The 22,177-nt window shown below is 39.0% G+C and overlaps 1 protein-coding gene across 1 annotated transcript in view; it reads left to right on the top strand.

Annotated features, from left to right (window-relative positions):
- Positions 1-22,177, top strand: part of LOC134352034 (eukaryotic peptide chain release factor GTP-binding subunit ERF3A) — a 47,089-nt gene that overhangs the window by 12,113 nt on the left and 12,799 nt on the right. The window contains exons 2-6 of the mRNA XM_063059094.1: positions 14,502-14,546; positions 14,795-15,025; positions 15,888-15,921; positions 17,757-17,834; positions 21,962-22,142. Coding sequence (XP_062915164.1) covers positions 14,502-14,546; positions 14,795-15,025; positions 15,888-15,921; positions 17,757-17,834; positions 21,962-22,142 — 569 coding nt within the window. The remainder of the gene's footprint in view (positions 1-14,501; positions 14,547-14,794; positions 15,026-15,887; positions 15,922-17,756; positions 17,835-21,961; positions 22,143-22,177) is intronic.

Here is a 22,177-nt window from a genome sequence, read left to right as displayed (position 1 = left end):
GTGGTTTTGATTATTGATTCATGGATGAACAAATGGAGTAGAAAGGAAAAGTTATTTTGGGATTAGTAAGGATATATAGACTGGAAGTGACACCAAATGAATTGAGAAGGTCATGCTGTTTCTTGTGGATTATGTTAGACATTGGACTGGAAGAGCTATAAAATTTAAGAAGCATGCAAAGCATACATCAGTGCGGCAGTGAAAATGGCAGGATTGGCTTCAGTGAGTATAGTGAATAGACCCATAAATGCTTAATAAATATAACTGGTCATACATGTCTATTTGTCAATGGGGAAAACTGAATAAAGAAAAATGACAGTCAAAGTTAAAATGCCATTTGGAGAAAGTTACAAAGCATATCTTTCCCTCCCGCTGCCCCCACACCTTCTGCTTTGCGCAGGGATCGCTCTCTACGTGACTCCCTTGTCCATTCATCGCTCCCCACTGATCTCCCTCCTGGCACTTATCCTTGCAAGTGGAACAAGTGCTACACCTGCATCTACAGCACCTCCCTCGCCACTATTCAGGGTCCAAACAGTTCTTCCAGGTGAGGTGACACTTCACCTGTGAGTCTGTGGGTCATCTATTGTATCGAGTGCTCCCAGTGTGGCCTCTTGTATATCGATAAGACCCGATGTAGGTTGGGAGACCGTTTTCCCCAAGCACCTACACTCCACCCACCAGAAAAAGAGGGATCTCCCAGTGGCCACCCATTTTAATTCCTCTTCCCATTCCCATTCTGATATGTCCATCCATGGCTTCCTCTACTCAGTGGAGTCTACTGTAACAATGAGGCCACACTCGGGTTGGAGGAACAACACCTTGTATTCCGTTTGGGTAGCCTCCAACCTGATGGCATGAACATCAATTTCTTGAACTTCTGGTATGGACCCTCCCCTACCCCCCCCCCACTCTATACTCCTCATTCCCCTTCCCTCTGTCAGCTACTGTCCTTGCCTGCCCATCGCTTCCCTCTGGTGCTTCTTCCCCTTTTTCTTTCTTCCATGGCCCTCTGTCCTCTCCTATTAGACTTCCTCTTCTCCAGCCCTGTATCTCTTTCACCTATCACCCTGTGTTTCTCTGTCCCCTCCCCCCACCTTCTGACTCCTCATCATTTTTTTTTTCTCCGGCTCTGCTGTGTTTCTCCAGCATTTTCTTGTGTGTTATTTGGATTTCCAGCATCTGTGGATTTTCTCTTGTTTGTAAATGTAATATTACTTTCAAGTAAAGACAAAGTAATAGATGGACAAATCTCAAGGAGCTAATGTTTTCTACCCATATCAAGCAATAGGTAAGAAGAGTGCAGGTAACTTTCCATTGTGTTCCAAATTCAGGAATTGCACTTTTATGGATGAGAAAATGTGAATTATTTCATTACTAGTTGGAAAGAATTGGTGTTTTCTATGATGAACTGTAAAAATTGGTTTTCCCTGGAAAACAACATCAGATTATGAGGACACTCAGTCCTCGTTTATTGTCATTTAGAAATGCATGCATTAAAAAATGATACAATGGTCCTCCAGAATGATATCACAAGAAACACAGGACAAACCTAAACTAAAACTGACAAAACCACATAATTATATCATACAACAGTGCAAAGCAATACCGTAATTTGATAAAGAGCAGACCATGGGCACGGTAAAAAATAGTCTCAAAGTCCCGATAGCCCCATCATCTCACGCAGACGGTAAAAGGGAGAAACTCTCCCTGCCACCAACCTCCAAGCGCCGCGAACTTGCCAATGCAGCACCATTGGAAGCACCCGACCGCAGCGGACTCTGAGTCCGTCTGAAAACTTCGAGCCTCTGACCAGCCCTTCGACAACAAGCACCATCCTCTGCCGAGCGCTTCGATCCCGCCCTGGCTGCTGAGCAACAAATAAAGCCAAGGACTCGGTGCCTTCTCCTCCGGAGATTTCGGACCACACAGTAGCAGCAGCAGTGAAGCAGGCATTTCAGAAGTTTCACCAGATGTTCCTCTGTACTCTCACATCCATCTCCATCAAATCAGGATTGTGCACAGCACCCTGCTTGACAAATAACAGACATCACCACCGGAGTGGCCGCTGCGAGCTGCATCGCGTCGCCATCTTCTCCTCTTTATGCTCAAGTTCTTCACAAATACTTAACTTGTATAAGGGAATAGCATTAAGTGACACTGTAATTTTTATGGTCATTTACAGAACAGCCTTTGAGGGCTTAGTGGACATCTTTTTTCTGTTCAGTTTGGCTTAAACTTTGACCCATATTTACCTCTTGTGTTTGGGTTTTCTTGAGTATTTGATTAAGCTAATTAGGGTTTGGGTTGAGCATTTCACATAATATCTTTATGTTCTTAAAATCTGCATTAGTGCTGTATTTCATTCTGTAAAAGTGTTATCTTTTGGGATGAGACAAGAAAATGCTGGAAATGGCAGATCAGGAGCGTGATGAGTTAATGTTTTAATCCACAACTTTTCAAGCTCAGAACTTCACTTCTGGTCATGAGGTTGAAAGATCAGCTGTTTCTCTTGACACAGTTGCTTACCTGAGTATTCCTGAGTATTTTCTATTTTGTTTTTATTTTCAGCATGCGGGGTATTTTTACATTTTTAAGGGGTCATTTAATGTTCTCGAAGTTATAAGTATATTGTCTCTCAAAAGGTAATGAGTCTCTGGAATTCTTTGTCCCTGGGGGTGATGGAGGCCAGATCATCAGATACATTTATCTCAACCTTAAATATTCAAAATATCGAGGAATTAAGGCATGTGGGGATCTGGCACAGAAGAGGAGTAGAGGCCATTGTAAATTGGCTGCCATACTGAATACTAGTGCAGGAATGAGGGACCAATAGTCTATTCCTGCTCCCAGATTATTGTTTTCTTGTGCAGGTTTGTATGGTGAAATCTGCTTTTAAAATCTGTCTTAATGGTCATTTGCATCTTAAAGGTGGTTTTCAAGTTGTAGAAGAATCACTGTTGTGTTATATTTCGAGGGAAATTTAAGCAGCATTGTGATTCAAATGGAAAGTATCTATCCAGGCGAGATCAGCTGACATGTAAGTGAGAGGAATAGGATTGAAGGTTGTAATCATTCATCTGAAAGACATTTGTAGAGTACCCTTTGGCTTCAAGTCTTTTCCAGCCAGTTAGTGCTTTGGAAATCACATTCAATTAAACTCTGTTGGGACTTTGTCAGGTTGCAGATTTTCCGGACTATTAGATGTCATTCTATTGATATTCCAACACAATCTTAATTCACTTTTTGTTTTAAGATTTGGAGTGGAATGAATGTTCCAATGTACTTGAAGTGTGCATAGGAAGCAAGAGCCCATGATTTCAGGAAAGCATGGCCAACAGAACTGGTTGCACTTCAAATGAATGCAGGAGTTGTGGCTCGACAATAGATGGGGAATGAAGGAGCCAAGGCTCCAGGGTGTTGATGGGGAGCTCAGCAAATATTTCCTGTTGAGCTCCTTGGCAAGCCATTTGGGATTTTTGAGCAATCAGATAACATTTCCTTTACTGTATTTATGCACATGCCTATTAAATTAGGCTATTAAGATTCTATAATTATATTAAACTTGCCCTTCAGTGAAAAGGTGGGCAATTTTTTTTAGGTTAGTACAGCAAAAATGTGATTGAGATAACATCTAAAATAATTGGAGTATTTCTGTGCCAAATTGCAGTTAGTTCATCTCAATGGGTTTTAGTTGCACATGGGTCAAGTGAAGAAACTTCACCTGACCAAAGGGGCATGCTTTCCTGGTTTTTGGCTGCAGCCAGAAAAGTATCTACAAAATGACTTCAGTTTGAGGAAATACTTAGATTGCTGGCATGTCTGCCAGAGTGAATTTTACTTCCATGCTTCATTGTACGTTATTGTCAAGAAAGGTTAACTTTGAGGCTGCACTAGATCAGCATCATATTAAACCAAAATCTTGAAACGTTGCTGCATGGATTTCTCCAGCATTCCTAAATCTATAGATTAGTAGAATAATTGGTCACATGGGTGTAATTGAGTAGTATGGGCTCATTGGGCTGAAAGGGCCTATTGCTGTGCTGTAAATTTATAAGACTTAAAACATCTAACAAGTTGAACAACAGTAGCCATGCAGATGAAATATTTTTGACTGTTGCACAAGCTATTGTACTGAGCATAATAGAGTTGTGCAGGTAGTTAGTATAGTATCAACATCCACCTGTGTTTGTATATAACAATCCATTAGAAATACATGAAGCTGAGACCTTTGGAAATGTAAATGTCAAATCCATCATTGGTTGCACATCTTGAAATATGCTTGCCTAGTACTCATCTCAGATCTTGTTAACTTTTATGAGGAAGAAAAAAACTCAAGCTGCTGACAAGAGAAATCAAGCAGACAATAGTAAAGAGGCCTGTGTGAAATGAAAAATTGATCACAAGTCAAAAACTCGGGGGTCAGACTTTGTGGTCAACCTCTTGTTTGTGAATGGAAGAGAGTGGAGAGCTAAAAATGGGATTTGGAAAGGAAGTACGCTTGGCTCATCATGTGAACAGTTGTCAGATCCAGTCTACTGCAGGAGTCGATGAACGATCACCTCAAACGATGCAAGTGAGATTGTTATCATAATTTAAAGTTAACTATAGGTATAAGTTATAGACTTTCTGTCATGGGGGTTTATAAGAATTTGGAATCAAAGGGAGAAATTAACTTGTCAAAGCAAGTAACAGCTGATTTTAACAATTTTCCCACAGTCATTGAATATCAAATTGACATTGATTAAGCTGAGGGGAATTGGCACCAAATAAATTTTAGTAAAGCAAAAGGATCTGCTGCTTTATACCTTTAGAGTCATGCATGTTGTACAGGCTACATTTGATGTGCTATTCCACTCGCATGGACAAATAGCTGTTTCCTATTCATCAGTCAGTAATAAATCAGAATATAGCAACCAGAGGTAGGACTGAAATTACTGAAGGTTATGAAGGGTGTCTGAAGCTGATGGCTTAGCAATACCGATAACAAAGCAAAAAAGATAAGGGCAAACAATAGAGTCAACAAATTTTTGGTCAATTCAATTTTCTTGTGGTAGTGATAGACTCTGTTTAAATTGTCCAAGGATATAAAAATGTCAGACATTCTCAGATGTATTCTCCATGACCCAGTACCTAAATTTTTCATTTCTCCCAGAGCTTTGCCAACTTTGAAGGACAAGTTATTGTATGTACAAAGACAGGTGCATTGTACCATGTGACATCATCATAGCTTGTCACACCAAACAGCCAGCCACTCGTGTTATTTGGTTGATGTTGAGCAGGTCAGTGTCAACTAAACCATGTGACGAACAATATTCTGTGCTGCGAGACAGCTGTGGATAAAGTGCTATTAAATACAAACTTTTCACTGCACTCTTTCTAACTTGTACTTTCAACTGGGTGATGTCTTGATTCTCTACTGGTTAATATTAAAAGTACCATGATTTTGTTGCTGTATACTCGGCTTCCATTTCTGCTATATGGTAGCCAGATATTTGCTCCTGATTTTATTACTTCAGAAGACTCTTACTTCTGGAGTTTGGCTTCATGCTCTCTTAAAGCAGAATCTGAATATTATGTGTTTTGAATATTGAACAATAGTTCAGGTCAGATTTGAAAGAATGCTAACAATGGTTAGGTTAGTTTAGTCATAGGAACCCAAGAAGCTTAATGTCATCCACACAAGAACAGTTTGCTTTGCCCTGTCTCCGTACTACAAAACTTGCTGTCATTTCTCGTATTAACCCAAAAATGGACAGAAGGAAGGGAGTGTCCTGATCAGGATACTGTGAATCTGCTATAGGGTATAGATTGGGTAAGTAGGCAAAAGACTAGCAGATGGAGTTTAATGTAGCAAAGTGTGAGGTCATTCACTTCAGTAAGAGGTATTAAAAAGCAGATTATAATCTAAATGGAGAGAGAGATATCAATTGAGTACAAAAAGCTAGCGGGCAGGTTTAACATTCTTGGCCCTTGTTGCAGAGATTGGGGTTTAAATATAAGGTGTTAGGCTTATCCTGAAATGTGTACAATATTGTTCCCCTTACAAAAGAAAATAATTTAGTAACATTAGAACCGGTTGAAAGAAGATTTACCAGGATAAATCCTTGGATGAGAGGATTTCCTACCAAGAGTTTGGTTTGTATTTCTTTAAGTTTAGAAGAAGGATAACCTTATTCAAACATACAAGATCATTAAGGAATTTGACAAGGAAGATGTTGGAAAGTTTTCACTAGTGGTAGACTCTAGTACAAGGAAACCTAACTATAAGTAAGAGGTCAGTTATTTAAAACTGAGATATATAGAAATTCTTCTCACGGAAAGTGAACCTCTGGAATTTTCTGCCTTGGCTGAAGGTGGGGCTGAATCAATAAAAATATTTAAATAAGACAAATGTTTGATTAGTACTCGGGTATGGAGAACTGTACAAAAGATATGTTGAGCCCAATTTAAATTGTATCATATTAAATGCTGGGGCAGGCTTGAAGAGCTTGATGGTCTGCTCTTATTTTCATATGTTGTTCTTTAGATGGCAGTATGTTAATAACATGGTGATCTATACGTTAAAGTCGAATCTGAATAAAACTCGGGAGACCAGCTTCTTATCATCACCACAGTTTATTGTGCACTCTTCTGCAGGAGTTTGAGACCCAGTTGTCAAAAAGGGAAGGCACGTAAGTACTGCCACCATCTGACAAGTGGACTCACTTAGTCAGGTTACAGCCGTATATTTATACATAGTAAGTCCCATACATTACTGTTGCAAGATGTCATTTGAACTGGTATGCCCACCAAGTCTGTTGGTGCAAGACTTAGTTACAGATAAGAGAGTCCACTAGATCAAGGTTTAATTACAGATGGATATTCATTTCTGTCCTTATTGGTGTGTCCCCATCTCCCCCCCCCACTTAAACGAGGGTACAATGTACAATTTATCAAATTCTCAATGTCTCTCTGCAAATTAAGTGAGAACTGATATAAGCTGGGGTTTTTTTTGCTAACTGCTGAAGACAGTTTACTTCAGTTCAAAAATTCCTGTTCAGTCCCAATTATTCTTTTAGCCAGAGGTTACATAGGTTCAAAATGATTTTTTTATATCCTCAATTGCTCATATATAATCTAAAGAGTTAATTACAAGTGTCTCCCTTCCCTGATATTCCAGTGGGTAAAATGGTGAACATCAGCTTTAGCATGTCCTCAGTTTATCATTGCAGCCACAAGAGACTGCAGATGTTGGAGTATGAAGCAACCAACAATCTGTAAAAAGAACTTGGTGGGTTGAGCAGCTTCTGTGGGGAAGGAGAAAGAATTCTAAATATCTGTTGCAGTCCTGCATCAACACTCAGTGGAGAAGCAGATGACTGGTGTCAAGTGGTGATGTGGGAAGTGGAGGGGGGGGGCGTGGAAATGGGTTGTTGATGGGAGAATATTGTTAAGGTTAGTCAGCAGGTGATTTTTGGTGGAGTAAGGACAGGATAAAGATGAAAAGTAGGTGGAGCAAGTAGGGGAGAGGCAGACTGGACTTGGGACACTTCCAAATTGGGGGAGTATTCCAAGTCTTTCCCCTCATCATTCATACACGTGCTCACAGACACCTGCCTGCCATCAGTCACCCTACCGTCTCATCTCAGTCCTTTCTTTCATTCTTTTACTGACCATCTTCCCTCTCCGTGCTCACACCTAATGCAAGGTTTTGGCCTGAAAAGCGTTATTTCCTTTCACCCCAATAGATGCTGCTCAACCTGTTGAATTGTTACAGCCAGTTGTTTTTTCTATCACTTTATTGGTGTTGAGTCAGATTGCAGCAGGTCCTGATTTCAAGAAGTCATCATATCATTATACATCAGGCATTGAACTACAGCAGATCAGGGAGACTGATCACCTCTCCTGTGAAGTTAAGGTTCAACAATAAACTTGGATTTTTCTCTTTTCTTCCAATACACTAGATGCTGCATCTGAAGTGACTATTTAAGAAGTCCCTAAAACTTGAGATTGATTGCTACACTTGCAGGTCTTAATACTTTTGTTTGTGAAGATGGGTATGAGGCCCACAAGATTTTATAGATCTGTTGAGCACCTACAGGAGTTGGAGCCAACCCTTCCTCCAATCTGCAATCAAAGGTGAAACCTCCATTAATATCCTGAACTTTTTGCAAAGGGTAGTACAGACGAATATTCTTTATCCAACATGTTTGCTATCATCTGGAAAACTGAATATTCACTGGTAACCATCACGATTTATTTGATAAATTAGTGATACTGGCATAGAGCAATGCTCACTCTGCAGGCAAGCTGGTAAATTGCATATATAAGATTTTTCTTTCCATCACTCGAGGGCATTATAAAAACCGATCCTGAAAGATTCCTTAGTTTTGATACTAATGTTGTAGCATTCACTCTGCAAAAGTGGCAGGTTAATATAGCTGATGTTTCTAGTCCACAAAATTGGCAGTAAACTCGTGAAACGTAAGTATAAGGTGGGGTTGCTCTTGTTGGGATTTCAGCTGGTCCCATCTGTGTTGTGTTTTTATTTGGCATTTGGTAGTATAAATGCACATATTCTCTGTATCTCCATGCATGTGATTCTGAGCTCTTTTGTCAAACTAAAAACAAAGTCAATTTTGCTGCAAAGCAAGCAGGACATGGAGCTTCCGTTTGTAAGTAATTTTAATTCTCTGCTCCTGGGTCCTTGGACTTCAGTTTCTTGCAGTATAGGGTGGGGCTCTATATCAGCTTCAATAGTGCCTCACTTTTTTAAGGTACATGGCAGCTTTGCAATCTCAACAAAGTCTAAATTTTCAGTTAATTCGGCTATTTCCATTTATGTGTGCTAGACCCATTATTACTTATCCATTTAGCACTCCCTTAGTGTTTTGCACAATTTCCCAAATGTCACTAGCTCCTTGCATTTCACGACTGGCACCTTCTTTTTGCTCTTTCTACCCTGTTTGCTTCTCTTTTTCCTCTTACCTCTCACCCACCTTCATTACTTCTGCCACTTTGAACTCATTTAAACTAATCAAAACTCAAAGTTCTTCAATAGGAAATGTCAGCACTTCCTCCTCTATCACTCTCTACTGAAGCTTTCTAACCCTAAATGCAATTTCCAATCTTATTGCATCATGGCTGTCTGTCTGAAAATTTGTGAGTGTGTGCATAACCTTGATGTTTATAAGCAGTGGACGAAGACTAGAAATTAATTGGTCTATTTGCAGATTTTAAAGGATCAGAAATGGTGGAGAGGTCTGAAGCACTGTTGGGCCTGTATATGCTACACAATTCAGAGAAATAATTGAACACATCATTAATAAGTTCGATGGGGCAAGGCAGATATTATGAGGTAGAGTCCAGGGTTGTCCAGAACCAGTTGTCATAGTTTCAACATAAGACATTTAGAACTCAAATGAGGAGAAATTTCTTTATGGAGTAATGAGCTGGTGGAATTTGGCACAACAGAAGGCAGAAGGGACAAAGTTTAATGTGATTTTAGAGAGATTTCTAAATGTACCACGAAGGGATACGAGGAGAAAGTGTGAATATGGTATTGCAATAGTGGCTGATATCAAATGGGAGAATGGCCTTGAAGCATGTTTCTTTTTTCAATATTTCTACATGGATTCTAATGTCTTGGCTGAATATCAATAGTTTCACATTGGGAAGTAGTGCATTAAAGCTCATGTTTTATTTTTAATTCTGAAACTGCCAGTTTGTGGTAATAAATTAAGCTTCAAATGAAGTAAATTTGGATATTTTTTGTCTTTATAAAACTTAAGAATATATAGTGAATTTCATATTTGTGCCAAGATTCAATGAGGCCTTGAATTTGAGCTATATATTGAGATATTGTTACACTATATCTGGATCTATGTGAGCAGTCTTGGGTATTGTGCTTTGTACATTTCTTGTGCTTGGATTAGAGTAGGTTGCTAACTCTGCCTCAGATTTAACTTATTCAGTAAGATTATACAAACTGCCTTTGTATTTCTGCGGTATTACGAGAAAGCCTTGGGAATAAAACCCTGAAAGGTCTGAAGGTAGATATGTCACTGGACCAGATGGAATACACTTCAGGGTTCTGAAAGAGGTAGATGACAAGATTGCAGAGGCATTAGTAATGATTTTTCAAGAAGCAATAGATGTGATTACTCCAGTATGGTTCTGGAGACTGGAAAATTGCAAATGTCTCTCCACTCTTCGAGAAGGGATGGGGGATGGAGGAAGGAAGAAAGGAAATTGCAGCCAGTTAGCCTGGCCTCAGTGGTTGGAAAGATGTTGGAGTCAATTGTTAAGAATGAAGTTTTGGAGTACTTGGAGGCACATGATAAAATAGGCCATAGTCAGCATAGCTTTCTGAAGGGAAGATCTTGCCTCACAAATCTGTTGCAGGAAATAGCAAGCAGGATGGACAAAGGTAAAATGGGTGCATGTTGTGTAGTTGGATTTTCAGAAGGCCTTTGACGAGTTGTGGCACATGAGGCTGCTGAACAAGCTAAGAGCCCATGGTATTACAGGGAAGATACTAGCATTGATTGGCAGAAAGCAAAGAGTGGGAATAAGGAGGCCTTTTTCTGATTGGCTGCCGGTGACCAGTGGTGTTTTATACAAGTCAGTGTTGGGACCGCTTCTTTTTACTTTGTACGTCAATGATTTGGGTGATGGAATTGATGGCTTTGTGGCCAAGTGTGCAGACTGTACAAAAATAGGTTGAGGGGCAGGTGATGTTGAGGAAGAAAGAAGGCTGCAGAAGGACTGAGACATTAGGAAAATGGGCAAAGAAGTAGCAGATGGGAAAGTGTGTGGTCATGTATTTTGTTAGAAGGAATAGAAGCATAGACCATTTGCTAAACGGGGGGGGGGATTCAAAAATCAGATTCCCTCAAGGTTAACTTTCAGATTGAGTCAGTAGTGCAGCAGGCAATTGCAATGTTTACATTTCTTTTTTTGAAGGACTAGATTATAAAAACAAGGATGTAATGCTGAGGCTTTATAGGGCATTGGTGAGGCCTCATTTGGAGTATTGTGAGCAGTTTTGGGTCCGTTATCGAAGAAAAGAAGTGCTGACATTGGAGAGAGTTCAAAGAAGGTTCAAGAAAATGATTCAGATAATGAAAGGCTTATCATATGAAGAATATTTGATGACTCTGGGCCTGTACTCATTGGAACTTAGAAGAATGGGAGAGCGATCTCTTAAACCTCATAAAAATATTGAAAGGCCTAGATAGAGTGGATGTGCAGAGGATGTTTTCTTTCGTGGGGGAATGTAGAACCAGAGAGCATGGCCTCAGAATAGAGGTGATGAGAAGGGATTTCTTTAGCCAGAGGTGAATCTGTGTGGGATTTGTTGCAACAGGTGACTGTGGAGGCCAGGTCATTGGGTGTATTTAAGATGGAGATTGATAGTTTCTTGATTAGTTAGTCCGATGGGAAGTCAGGAGAATGGGTTTGAGTAGGGAAACAGATCAGCCATGATCAAATGGTGGAGCAGACTCGATGGGCCAAATGGCCCAATTCTGTTCCAATGTCCCATGGTATGTTTTTGGACTGTTGGGGGGAATCTGGAGCACCTGGAGGAAACACATGCAGTCACGGGGAGAACATACTCCGTATGGGCAGCAGAGGGAATTGAACTCGAGTTGCTGGTACAGTAGAGTGTTGTGCTAACCACTACGCTACTGTACCACCCTAAATTATAGTCAAAGGTATTTGAGACTTAAGAGGAAAAGTCTAGGTCAGTTGCTTTCTCACAAATGCAGGCTGCAATATGAAGTGGTTCCTTTCCTCGATTGCCAAGTTCGTAAGTACAGGGAAGAAGTATTGATCTATGAATAATTTGAGAACTGGTAACGTTTTTCCTGGTTTTGCCCACTGACATATTTAACTTTTAAAAGAATATAATTTTGCTAAGAGTGCAAAATATTTAGTAGAATCTGCAGCTCAACTACCTGCTTTGAAATCACCGGGATATCAGATTGTGCCAGGTGTAGATTGAAATATGACCTGAGATGTGATTACTCCAGCTGTAAATGCTGATCAGCAAGTTGAGTTGCCCCCTGGACAACGTGTAAAGAGTGGTGAATTAATCTGTCAGTGTGTAAATCTGTCACTAAGTCTGGAATTCAAATGTTAGACTGATTTGGATTAACTTCTTCCCTACAGATTTGTCAGCAAAGCTGGTAGAGCGGCTGCCTTACAGCTCCAGCAAACTGGGTTTGGTCCCAATTTCTAGTGTTATATGTATGGAGATTTCACTTCTTCGTTGTCATTACATGGCATTACGCGTGCTCTGTTTTCTTCCACTTCCTAAAGGTGTGGGTTAGTAGATTATTTGAAGCAGAGGTTCAATCTGGGGAATGTTTATATTTATGTGAGGAAAAAGGTAATGAGATTAATCTTTGATTCACACAAATGGGTATTTGATAGTCAATAATATCTTGATGGATTGAAGGGCCCCTTTCCCATTATATATAACACTGACTGTATCTATGACTTGAAATGGACTGTTTACTATGATTTAAGTATAAAGAAGCTTCAGAAATGTCTGATGAATGCTTCATCAGATTTTGAGAATGTAACTTTAAATTATTTAGATCAGCAAAGTTCCCTCCAAGTTGAGTTTTTCTGTTGGATTTTGATATTCATTTATGAATCCGGTAAAACTCATTGCCCAAATAAATTAGCCAAGGTGCCATTGTGCGCCAAGAACTGTTGATTCTTAACAATTCTGCCCACGCCATGTGTGTAAAAATATTTTTTCAACAAAGACTAGAACCAAATACTTCAGGTGTTGGAGTTTTTTTTTAACCCTTTCTCAACTATATTTGCACAGTTGAAGAGCACAAGTAGCCACTTTAGCAAACGTTGAAAATAGTTCACTTTGGATTAAATTCAACTTGAAGGCTTAACTGTCAAGTGTTTTTCATTTTATTAAACTGACTTCTAATTTTTTAAAGAAGTTTCCTTGTGCCTTGTTTGAGATAATGTATTTCTCCTGCTCTTTTGGCAACTTTGCAACAATTAATTCTCCCATGGACCTTTGGACAGAATATTGTTTCATGATCTCCGATTTTCCATTTGTTAATGTCACAGGTACTATGGCACTGTAAACACAATTGGGTTATGTTTTTTCTTTTACTGTAATAATAAACTGGTGCATTAATTTGCTGAAAATTTGAGGCTATTACTTCACTATCATTTGAGTATTTTGTTAGTACTTCACCGGTAATGAAAGTAAGACGTGCAAAACTCCAGATTTTCCTTTAATATTCAAGTCATTATTTTGATGTATATTGTATAAGAATTTCATTAAATCAATGGTTTAGTTTACAGTACAAAGAATACTCCACTTTTGGAATCTGTGTTGGCTGTTTCAATGTACGTATTTTTAAATCTAACTAAAGCAGGCTGCTTCACTTTGTCTTATCCACACTCTTTAAAAGATTAATTATTTCAGCCTCAGCCAGATTGCAGAGGAGCTCAGTTAAATATACTTTGTCAAAATGCTTTTAAATCTTCCTCGAAATACTCTTTCCTACATTTCCCTATCATTCTTGAAGAATCCATTTTTAAAAAAAATTTTGAATCAGCTTCAGTGATTGGCAAATTTTGTTTTTTTTAACTTCCAAGTATGCTTCCAAAGTCTGCCATTTTGAACTTGTACCTTGTTAGAATGGCATCTGGAGATATGGTCCTCATTATCTTAACCATAGAATTAATACAGCATGGAAGTAGGCCCATTGTGCCCATGGTTACAAGACTATTGAACAATTCTTAGAACGCTAAGGGTGGATTCTTGTCCTTACAATCTACCTTGTCATGGTTTTCATCTTATTGTTTTCCCTATACTATCTCAATGCATGGCATCCATACGTATTTTCATTGTAGCTCTGTACCTATGACAAATATAAACACACACACATATCCCATCCTGCTAGTCATGAGGGTGTGGGTGAAAATGGGAGTGCCTAGAGGAATCTGGGAGAATGTGTGAATTCCACGCTTGACATTGTTGAAACAATGAGGCAGCAGCCTTTCTGCCTCTGCTAGTTAGCTACCTGCAGGTCTGTTTGGTCAACCCCCAACCTTAACATCAATATTCAGTCTCAAGTTCTCAGGTCTACTTTGATGATTTTAATTTTGTTTAAACTACCGTGTTTCATGATTTTTTAAAATACTTCTCTCCTGAAATAATTTCTTCAGAACTGCAAATTATCCTCCAAGTGCAAGCCCAATGTTTTGCAAGACTTCATCAGTGTATCAGTACCTCTTCAGTATTCTGTGTTGAGGCTCATATTTACCTTATTTAATGGTTTTAGATGCATGTCCAGCCTTCTAATGATGTATGGTGTAATTACAGTGCTTCTCCTCAACAGTATGTCATAAATGTTACCAGTAAGATTAATTTCTTTTCCAGTGTAACCTTCCAACAGTTGTATCGTCAGTATTCCAAGGCAGTTCAATAACTTTAGTTGCTATTTCAACCAAATAATTCTTTTGTCTTGCAGGGTCCGATGCTATTGACCCCAGCATGGAAGTTTCAGAACCTGCTGGTAAGAAACCTTTGGCTAGATTTTAGCCTTAAAAAGTTATGATTTGGCATAATTAACCAGGACTTAAATGGAAAATAAATCTTACAATTTTTATCTATTGTATCTTTCAAAAATTGAGCTTTCTCCATTTTCATTTCTGTTCTTGATTTGGATAAATATAGTGACCAATAGATGCTCACTCAAGTAACAGAATTTTATTATTTCTAAATTGAATGACTGCCATGACCTGACCATTTTGAATTTTGCAGCATTAGTAGAAAATGGAGATACAGAGGCAGGACCTGAAGAATCATGGGAACAGAAAGCAGAACCAAGTGAAGCAGAACCAGGAGGTGGTCCTGCTGGTGATGGAGGTCCACCTTTGGCTACTTCAGTGGAAATGGAAGAGGAGGAGGAGGTACCTTCACCAAAGGTTGCAGTGGTGGAGCCAGGTGCTCCAAGGAAGGAGCATGTGAATGTTGTATTTATAGGTCATGTAGGTAAGTTCATAAATAAAATACCATGATAGTATAATGCCAAATTTAAAAATTGATTTGGTAAACTAGTTTTCTCACAAAAAATAGTTGAGGGGGTTGTTAAGGCATATTGTATGTTGGCTTTCATTAATCGGGGGCCAAGTTCGAGGCGTGAGGTGCAACTCCACAAAACCCTGGTTAGACCATACTTGAAATATTGTGTGAGTTCTGGTAGCGTCATTATAGGAAGTTTGTGGAAGCTTTAGGGAGGGTGCAGAGGAGATTTATCCAGGATGCTGCCTGGACTAGAGACCATGTCTGTGAGGATAGGTTGAGCGAGCTGGGGCTTTTCCTCATGGAGTGAAGGAGGGTGAGAAGTGTACAAAATGATAAAAGCATAGACCCAAGTGGATAGCCAGAGAATTTTTTTCCCGGGATGTAAGTGGGTAACACATGGGGTATAATTTTAAGGTGATTGGAAGAAAGTAGAGGAATAATGTCAGATTTTTTTTTACACCGAGTGGTCGGTCCATGCAATACCCTGCTGGAGACTATGGTAGAGGCAGACAATTAGGGACATTTAAGGAACTCTTAGATCGGCATATGGATGATAGAAAAATGGAGGGCTATATAGGAGGAAAGGGTTAGATAGATCTGAGAGTAGGTTTTAAAAAGTTGGCACATGGGCTGAAAAGCCTGTACTATGCTGTACTGTTCTATGCTCTATGTAAAATGCTGTATTGACATTCAGTCATTGTTGCAGCCAGAAATTCATTGTTTATATATCAACAGATCTTTTGTTAATGGAAAATTCTTCTCTTGCCAATACACACAATATGAAATTTGTTCAGCCTTCTCTGCAATAACTGTTTTTATTTTTTCACAGATGCTGGAAAATCCACTATTGGTGGGCAAATAATGTAAGTTACTGTTTGTGTTCTAAAAAGTATAGACGTGGAGTAAGAAATCCTCTAATTGAACTTCTCCATTGATTGTCTTGTTACCAAATAGAATACAATATTAGGCTATTATTTCTTGTAACTTCTGTATGAAAGGGAGACTTTCACTCTGGTGATGTCCATTTTTCTTCAGTGTAATACAGTGTGTGGAATTTAGACTTGTATGTAGATTTGTATTGAAAACTTTTGATTTGACTATAGTTTGTAAAATGCAGAATTTTCTACTTGCTAAAAATGATTAGAGAAAGCCATCATATTCTCGTGTCCTGTGGAGAATTCTACTATCAACTGGCACTGCTTGAAAGCAAAAAGAAAATCAGCTGATTACTTATCCCATAGGACATCTGCTTTTTTTTTTAATGTCTGTGTAAGAATTGTTAGTTTGCATTGAGAGGGTATCTTGATGTAAATAACATACCTTAAAATTTTTTTCTCCCTCTGTCCCTCTGACTATACCCCTTGCCCATCCTCTGGTTCCCCCCCCCCTTGTCTTTTTCCCCGGACCTCCTGTCCCATGATCCTCTCATATCCCCTTTGCCAATCACCTGTCCAGCTCTTGGCTCCATCCCTCCCTCTCCTGTCTTCTCCTATCATTTTGGATCTCCCCTTCCCCCTCCCACTTTCAAATCTCTTACTAACTCTTCCTTCAGTTAGTCCTGACGAAGGGTCTCGGCCTGAAACGTCGACTGTACCTCTTCCTAGAGATGCTGCCTGGCCTGCTGCGTTCACCAGCAACTTTGATGTGTGTTGCTTGAATTTCCAGCATCTGCAGAATTCCTGTTGTTTACCTTAAAATCTAGAAGCTTTGTATTTCTTGCAGTTCATTCTATCATGGATACTAAGAAATTGTAACTAATTTTGAGTCTTGGAAGTCATTTCAGACTTGGAATAAAATAACATTTGAATTACACTCAAACCAGATGAAGCTCAAGTCTTTCAGCTTTTTAAACTGCTTGAGAGTTGTCTCTTCATCTGAATGAAAGTTGGTATCTCAGATCAGCCATTTTGTCAGTCTTGTGCAAGTTATGTTGGTGTGAGAGTTTTATATTTAAAGTCCTGTGCGCAAAAGTCTTGGATAGGGTGCCTAAGACTTTTGTACAGTACTGTATTTGTCAACATGGAATGGAGAGCAAGTTTGTAAATCTGGAATGAGGGGTGTGGGGCATGTGGCAGAGGAGGAGTGCCAGGGTTTGGTGGGGGGGTGGGGGCAAACACACCCAGCCCTGAAACAGCAGACAAGGTAATTTGTTTCCAAACAGTTGGATTATTGATCATTACAGAACATTTCTCTGGTGCTTCCCACTCCATCCCCTCTCACTGCCGCCTTCCCTCTCTCAGTCCACAACAGAGATCCATATTTGAATCAGGTTAATCATGAATTTCGTGGGTTTTTTGTGGTAGCAGTACAGTGCATTAAGTGAAATTACTACAGTACTATGCAAAAATCTTGGGCAGCCTAGCTATATATATGTGCCTAAGGCTCTTGCATAGTAGTACTGGCAACTTATCTCTTGGGTAAACTTATTCAAATAGAAATCCCAGTCATCATTTTTATAATTGAAAATGTGTTTAGGATGCCACTATTTTCTGGAATATTGATGTTTACAATACCTGAATTTATGTAGGAATATAAAAAAGCCAAGTAAAGAATAATTATGCATATCTTTTGTCATTTGACTTTACCTGCTTTTTATTGTGATTAACAATATAGAAATTGATGTAGAAAATGAAGTAAAATTGAAAGAGTGAAGAGGTGTTCAGTTTTCATGGGCAGTTTTTTTTATATATATATAAAGGTATCTTACTGGTATGGTGGACAAGCGAACACTGGAAAAGTATGAAAGGGAAGCCAAGGAGAAAAATAGAGAAACATGGTAAGATTATTTAGCAGTTTCAACCTGCAAGATGATTCCTGAATTGGAGTTTGGCATCCATTCCTATATTTATGTAATTGCTTTGTTTTGTTTTAAGTCTGTATTTGGACACTCCAGCTGTCAACACAATTCATCCATTGAGAATTAAGTAAATAAATAGGCCACCATTACGGTATCCACTTTCTATTTGATGTTACAGTTCATATGGTTGGCTTAAGCATGTCAGGAAAAGCTGTATTGGCATTGTCTGCTGAATGATCCTTGTTAGAGAGGTGTACTTATGCAATGTCTTCCTGTTGTCATAATGGTTTAAGTATTTTTTTGAAAATTATGCCTGCCTGCTCCAATGAAGTTGCAGATGGCAGCTGGGAACTTTGGATTATGTCCCCTGCACGATGGCGCTGGCAATTTACAGCAACATTTTCTGGACAGCTCACAAGCCGATTAGATATACATCTTCTGGGCTGCTATCACTGCAATCTGCAGCCCTGTAATTTACCTTTAAGAAATATACTTTCAACCCAGTCATATTTACTTTTAATTATGGCAAAATTAAAAATAAGGCTACTAGATGGAGGTTTAACTCTACCCTTCTAAAAAAAAAACGAATTTCTATCACAACTGAGAACAAAACGGACAGAATTTATAAATTTAAATAAAAATAGTGTCTTCAATGTGAAAGTGATTTGGGCCTCCATCAAGGGTTTCTTACAAAATAACGCTATATGGTTCAGTTCCCATCTACATAGAAGCCAGCTTCAAAAGATTTCCACCCTAGAAGAATGTAAGGTTTTGGAGAAATGATCTCAAAAGGAGATGCACCATAACAAAAGAAAACGAGCTCAAAACAAAACAAGCAGAATTAAATGATTTATTAAGAAGCAGGGCAGAATATATGATCCATATAACCAAACATAAGTAATTACGCAGAAGGCAGCAGACCGAGCCATCTTTTAGCTCTAACGCTCAAACAACAGGAAGCTGAAAGGTCTATACCACCGATTAGATGTGCTAAACATGGAGTAGTATCTTCAACAGAGGAAATAAACAAGACAATGAAGAATTACTTTAAAGAGCTGTATACAAGTGGTTCAGTTCCTTCTGAGAATGCTTCACAGATTATTTTAGTAGATTAGTCCTCTTTACGTTGTCATTAGAGGACACCAAACTCTAGACTCTCCTATTACACTGGATGAGCTACTTAAAGCAGTCAAAGCTACAAATAAGGGCAGTACGCCAGGTATAGATGGCATACCTGCAGAACTTTACCGAGCACTTTGGGATATTCTTGGACCAGTATGGTTGGAAACATTAAATTACGCTTTTGGAAATGGTGCTTTCATAGAGATCTAAACACAGACAGCCCTGATCACAGTTATACCTAAGCCCGGTAAGGACCCTTTGGAGTGTGCCAATTACCATCCAATCTCCTTGATCAATGCCGACCTGGAGATATTTTCCGAAGTCTTAGCCAGTAGACTTGAGACAGTAATTGGGAAAATAATTAGCCCAGATCAAACAGGCTTTATCAGGGGGCATCTGGCATCTGATAATATTCACCAGCTCTTACACATACTGAGTGCAACACATAAAATTCCGCCTGCCTGTGGCCTGCTATTTCTAGATGCTGAAAAAGCGTTCGATCGCCTTGAATGGCCATATTTTTGGAGGGTTCTAAAAGAATCTAAGTCCAGCGATAAATTTATCAATATTATTCAAACACTGTATGCTAATCCTTCAGCCCGGGTATGTGTGGGAGGAGGTTTCTCAGAGTTATTTGACATAGTACGGGGCACACGACAAGGGGTGTCTCCTTTAATCTCCTTTGTCTCCTTTAATTTTTACTATTTCTATTGAACCATCTTGCACATTTAATTAGAAACTCTCCTCAGATCTCCCCTATTACAATAGGTACAACATCACATTCAATATCACTTTACGCGGACGACACGCTAGTTTATATGGCAAATGTTCAACAAACTCTCCCCTATATTTTAAAAGCACTGGAGCAATTTGGATTTCTTTCAGGATACAAAGTTAATTTGTCAAAATCAGCACTGATGCTGGTTAATACGGATAAAAGTAAGGTGTCTCTTCCTCCCCAGATTAAAGTTACAAATGAGGTCCTCTACTTGGGTATTAAAGTTAATACTTCCCTATCATCTGTGGCTAAAACAAATTACTCTTTAATTCTTAAAAAAAAAATAGAGGAAGATATTAATAGATGGAGACACCTGCCAGCATCAGTCCCGGCCCATATTTTGGTCTTTAAAATGAACATCTTACGCCGCATTAATTTTATCAGCTCAGTGATCCCACTTGCACCTCCAGCAGGATATTGGCAAAAACTGGACTCCTTACTACGATGCTATGTTTGGAATGGTAAATGACCCAATATAAAATGGTCAGTTCTACAATTCAAAAAGTCGAATGGAGGATTGGCATGTCCAAATTTTAAATTATATCACTGGGCATTTGTATTAAAAAGTCTTAGCTATTGGATGGAAGAGGATAAAGTTTCGTCACGGAAAAATATAGAACAAGAGCTAATAGCACCAATAAGGTTGAAGGACTTTCTCCTTATAGGTACGTCTACCAAAAAATGTGATTTGTATTATGGTCCAGTTTTAACCCATATGCTACGTGTTTAGAGCAGCAAAAAATTCCTAAAATTTAAAAGCGTGTGGTGCAAATCATCTCCATGATGGAACAATAATCGTTTTCTATCTGGGGGGAAGCCATTCACTAACAGAACTTGGGAGGATAAAGGTATTACTACTCTTCAAGATATTAATGGGGCAAGTACTATCCTTAGCTTTCAAGAACTGGTATCTCAATATAATGATAAAAACAATCTTCTATTTTCGAGTAAGTTCAGCTTGTAAAGCCTATGGCGTTCCCTGGGGTTCAGATTTAAAGGACATTTTAAGTTGGATACAGAGTGCTCCAGGACAGATAGTGTCATATATCTATGATAAATTAAACTCCCAGAAATATATGCCCACATCGGAATGAAAGCCTGGAATAGGGACATATCTGAATTGGGACAAGACTTAGACTGGGATGCGATTTGGGATAATGCTGCCAGTGCTTCGAAAAACCCAAATCATCGTTAGATACACTTGAAATTTTGTCATAGAGCATATTTAACACTGAGAATTAGACATCAAATGGGACTGGTTCCTGACCCTTATTGCTCATTTTGTCCCCATGGAGCCATTGCTTCGTTTATACATGTTGTATGGGAATGTCCAGGGGTTTTTGGTTTGTGGGGGAAGGTATCAGTACTCTTACAGAACTAACAGGGGTACAATTACCAATGGACCCCGCTGTACATCTTCTAAATAATGACTCCCACCTTTCCCTTACGGAAAAAACACGCAAAATCTGGCAGGCAGGCCTGACTGCAGCTAAGAAGATTGTAGTCCAGCGTTGGAAACCTCCCCATATTTCAAATACTCACTGGCTCCGGAGCTTTTTGGACATTTCTTACCTGGAACTTTCATCAGCAAGAGTAAATGATGCACAACCAAACACAATCTTAGTGTGGACAAATTTGATATCTGACTTAAAAGATCTTTTGTTAAAATAGGAATGCTTTGTCTGTGTATGTACTACTATTCAGTTGATTGGTGGAGGGGAGAAGGATGGGGGGAGAGAGGGGTGGAGGGGGGATGGTGATGAAGGTTGGGGGGTGGCTGGGTTAAACAGTCAAAATGTAATTGGCAACTGGTTGTATCGAATGTAATTTGTTGGTGTTGCAATAAAAAATTAATAATAAATATTCCTTGAACCATTTAAATGCAAGGGGTGACTGTATTTCCAGAGAATAAAGTGAGGGAATTAAAGTTTCCAATATGCAGCCACAAGATTTAATTGTCAAGAACTAAAATCCATTATATAAAAAAAAACACAAATCATTCTAGTTTCTTCCCTTTTCATGTTGCTTGATTACATTGTTACGACTTGGAAATTTATTCGTATTGAGAGTACATAACCATTCAGTGTATGTGTTTAATGTTGAATAAAGCATTTTTGATTATAGTTGTACTTATCCTATCAGTTATGCGAAATTGTAGGCTTGATTTATCTTTGTACTTCTTTTAATGAAATGTCATTATATTTAGGTATTTGTCCTGGGCCTTGGACACAAACCAAGAGGAGAGGGACAAGGGGAAAACAGTTGAAGTAGGTCGTGCATATTTTGAGACTGAGAAAAAGCACTTCACCATTTTAGATGCACCAGGACACAAAAGCTTTGTACCAAATATGATTGGTGGAGCATCTCAAGCTGATCTTGCTGTCTTGGTAAGCTATAAAGTCTCTACTTGTTCTTTAGTGAC

Source organism: Mobula hypostoma, chromosome 9, assembly GCF_963921235.1.
Source record: "Mobula hypostoma chromosome 9, sMobHyp1.1, whole genome shotgun sequence".
NCBI lineage: Eukaryota > Metazoa > Chordata > Chondrichthyes > Myliobatiformes > Myliobatidae > Mobula > Mobula hypostoma.
Note: the sequence above shows the minus strand (reverse complement) of the source record. Positions and strands in the feature narration are given on the sequence as shown.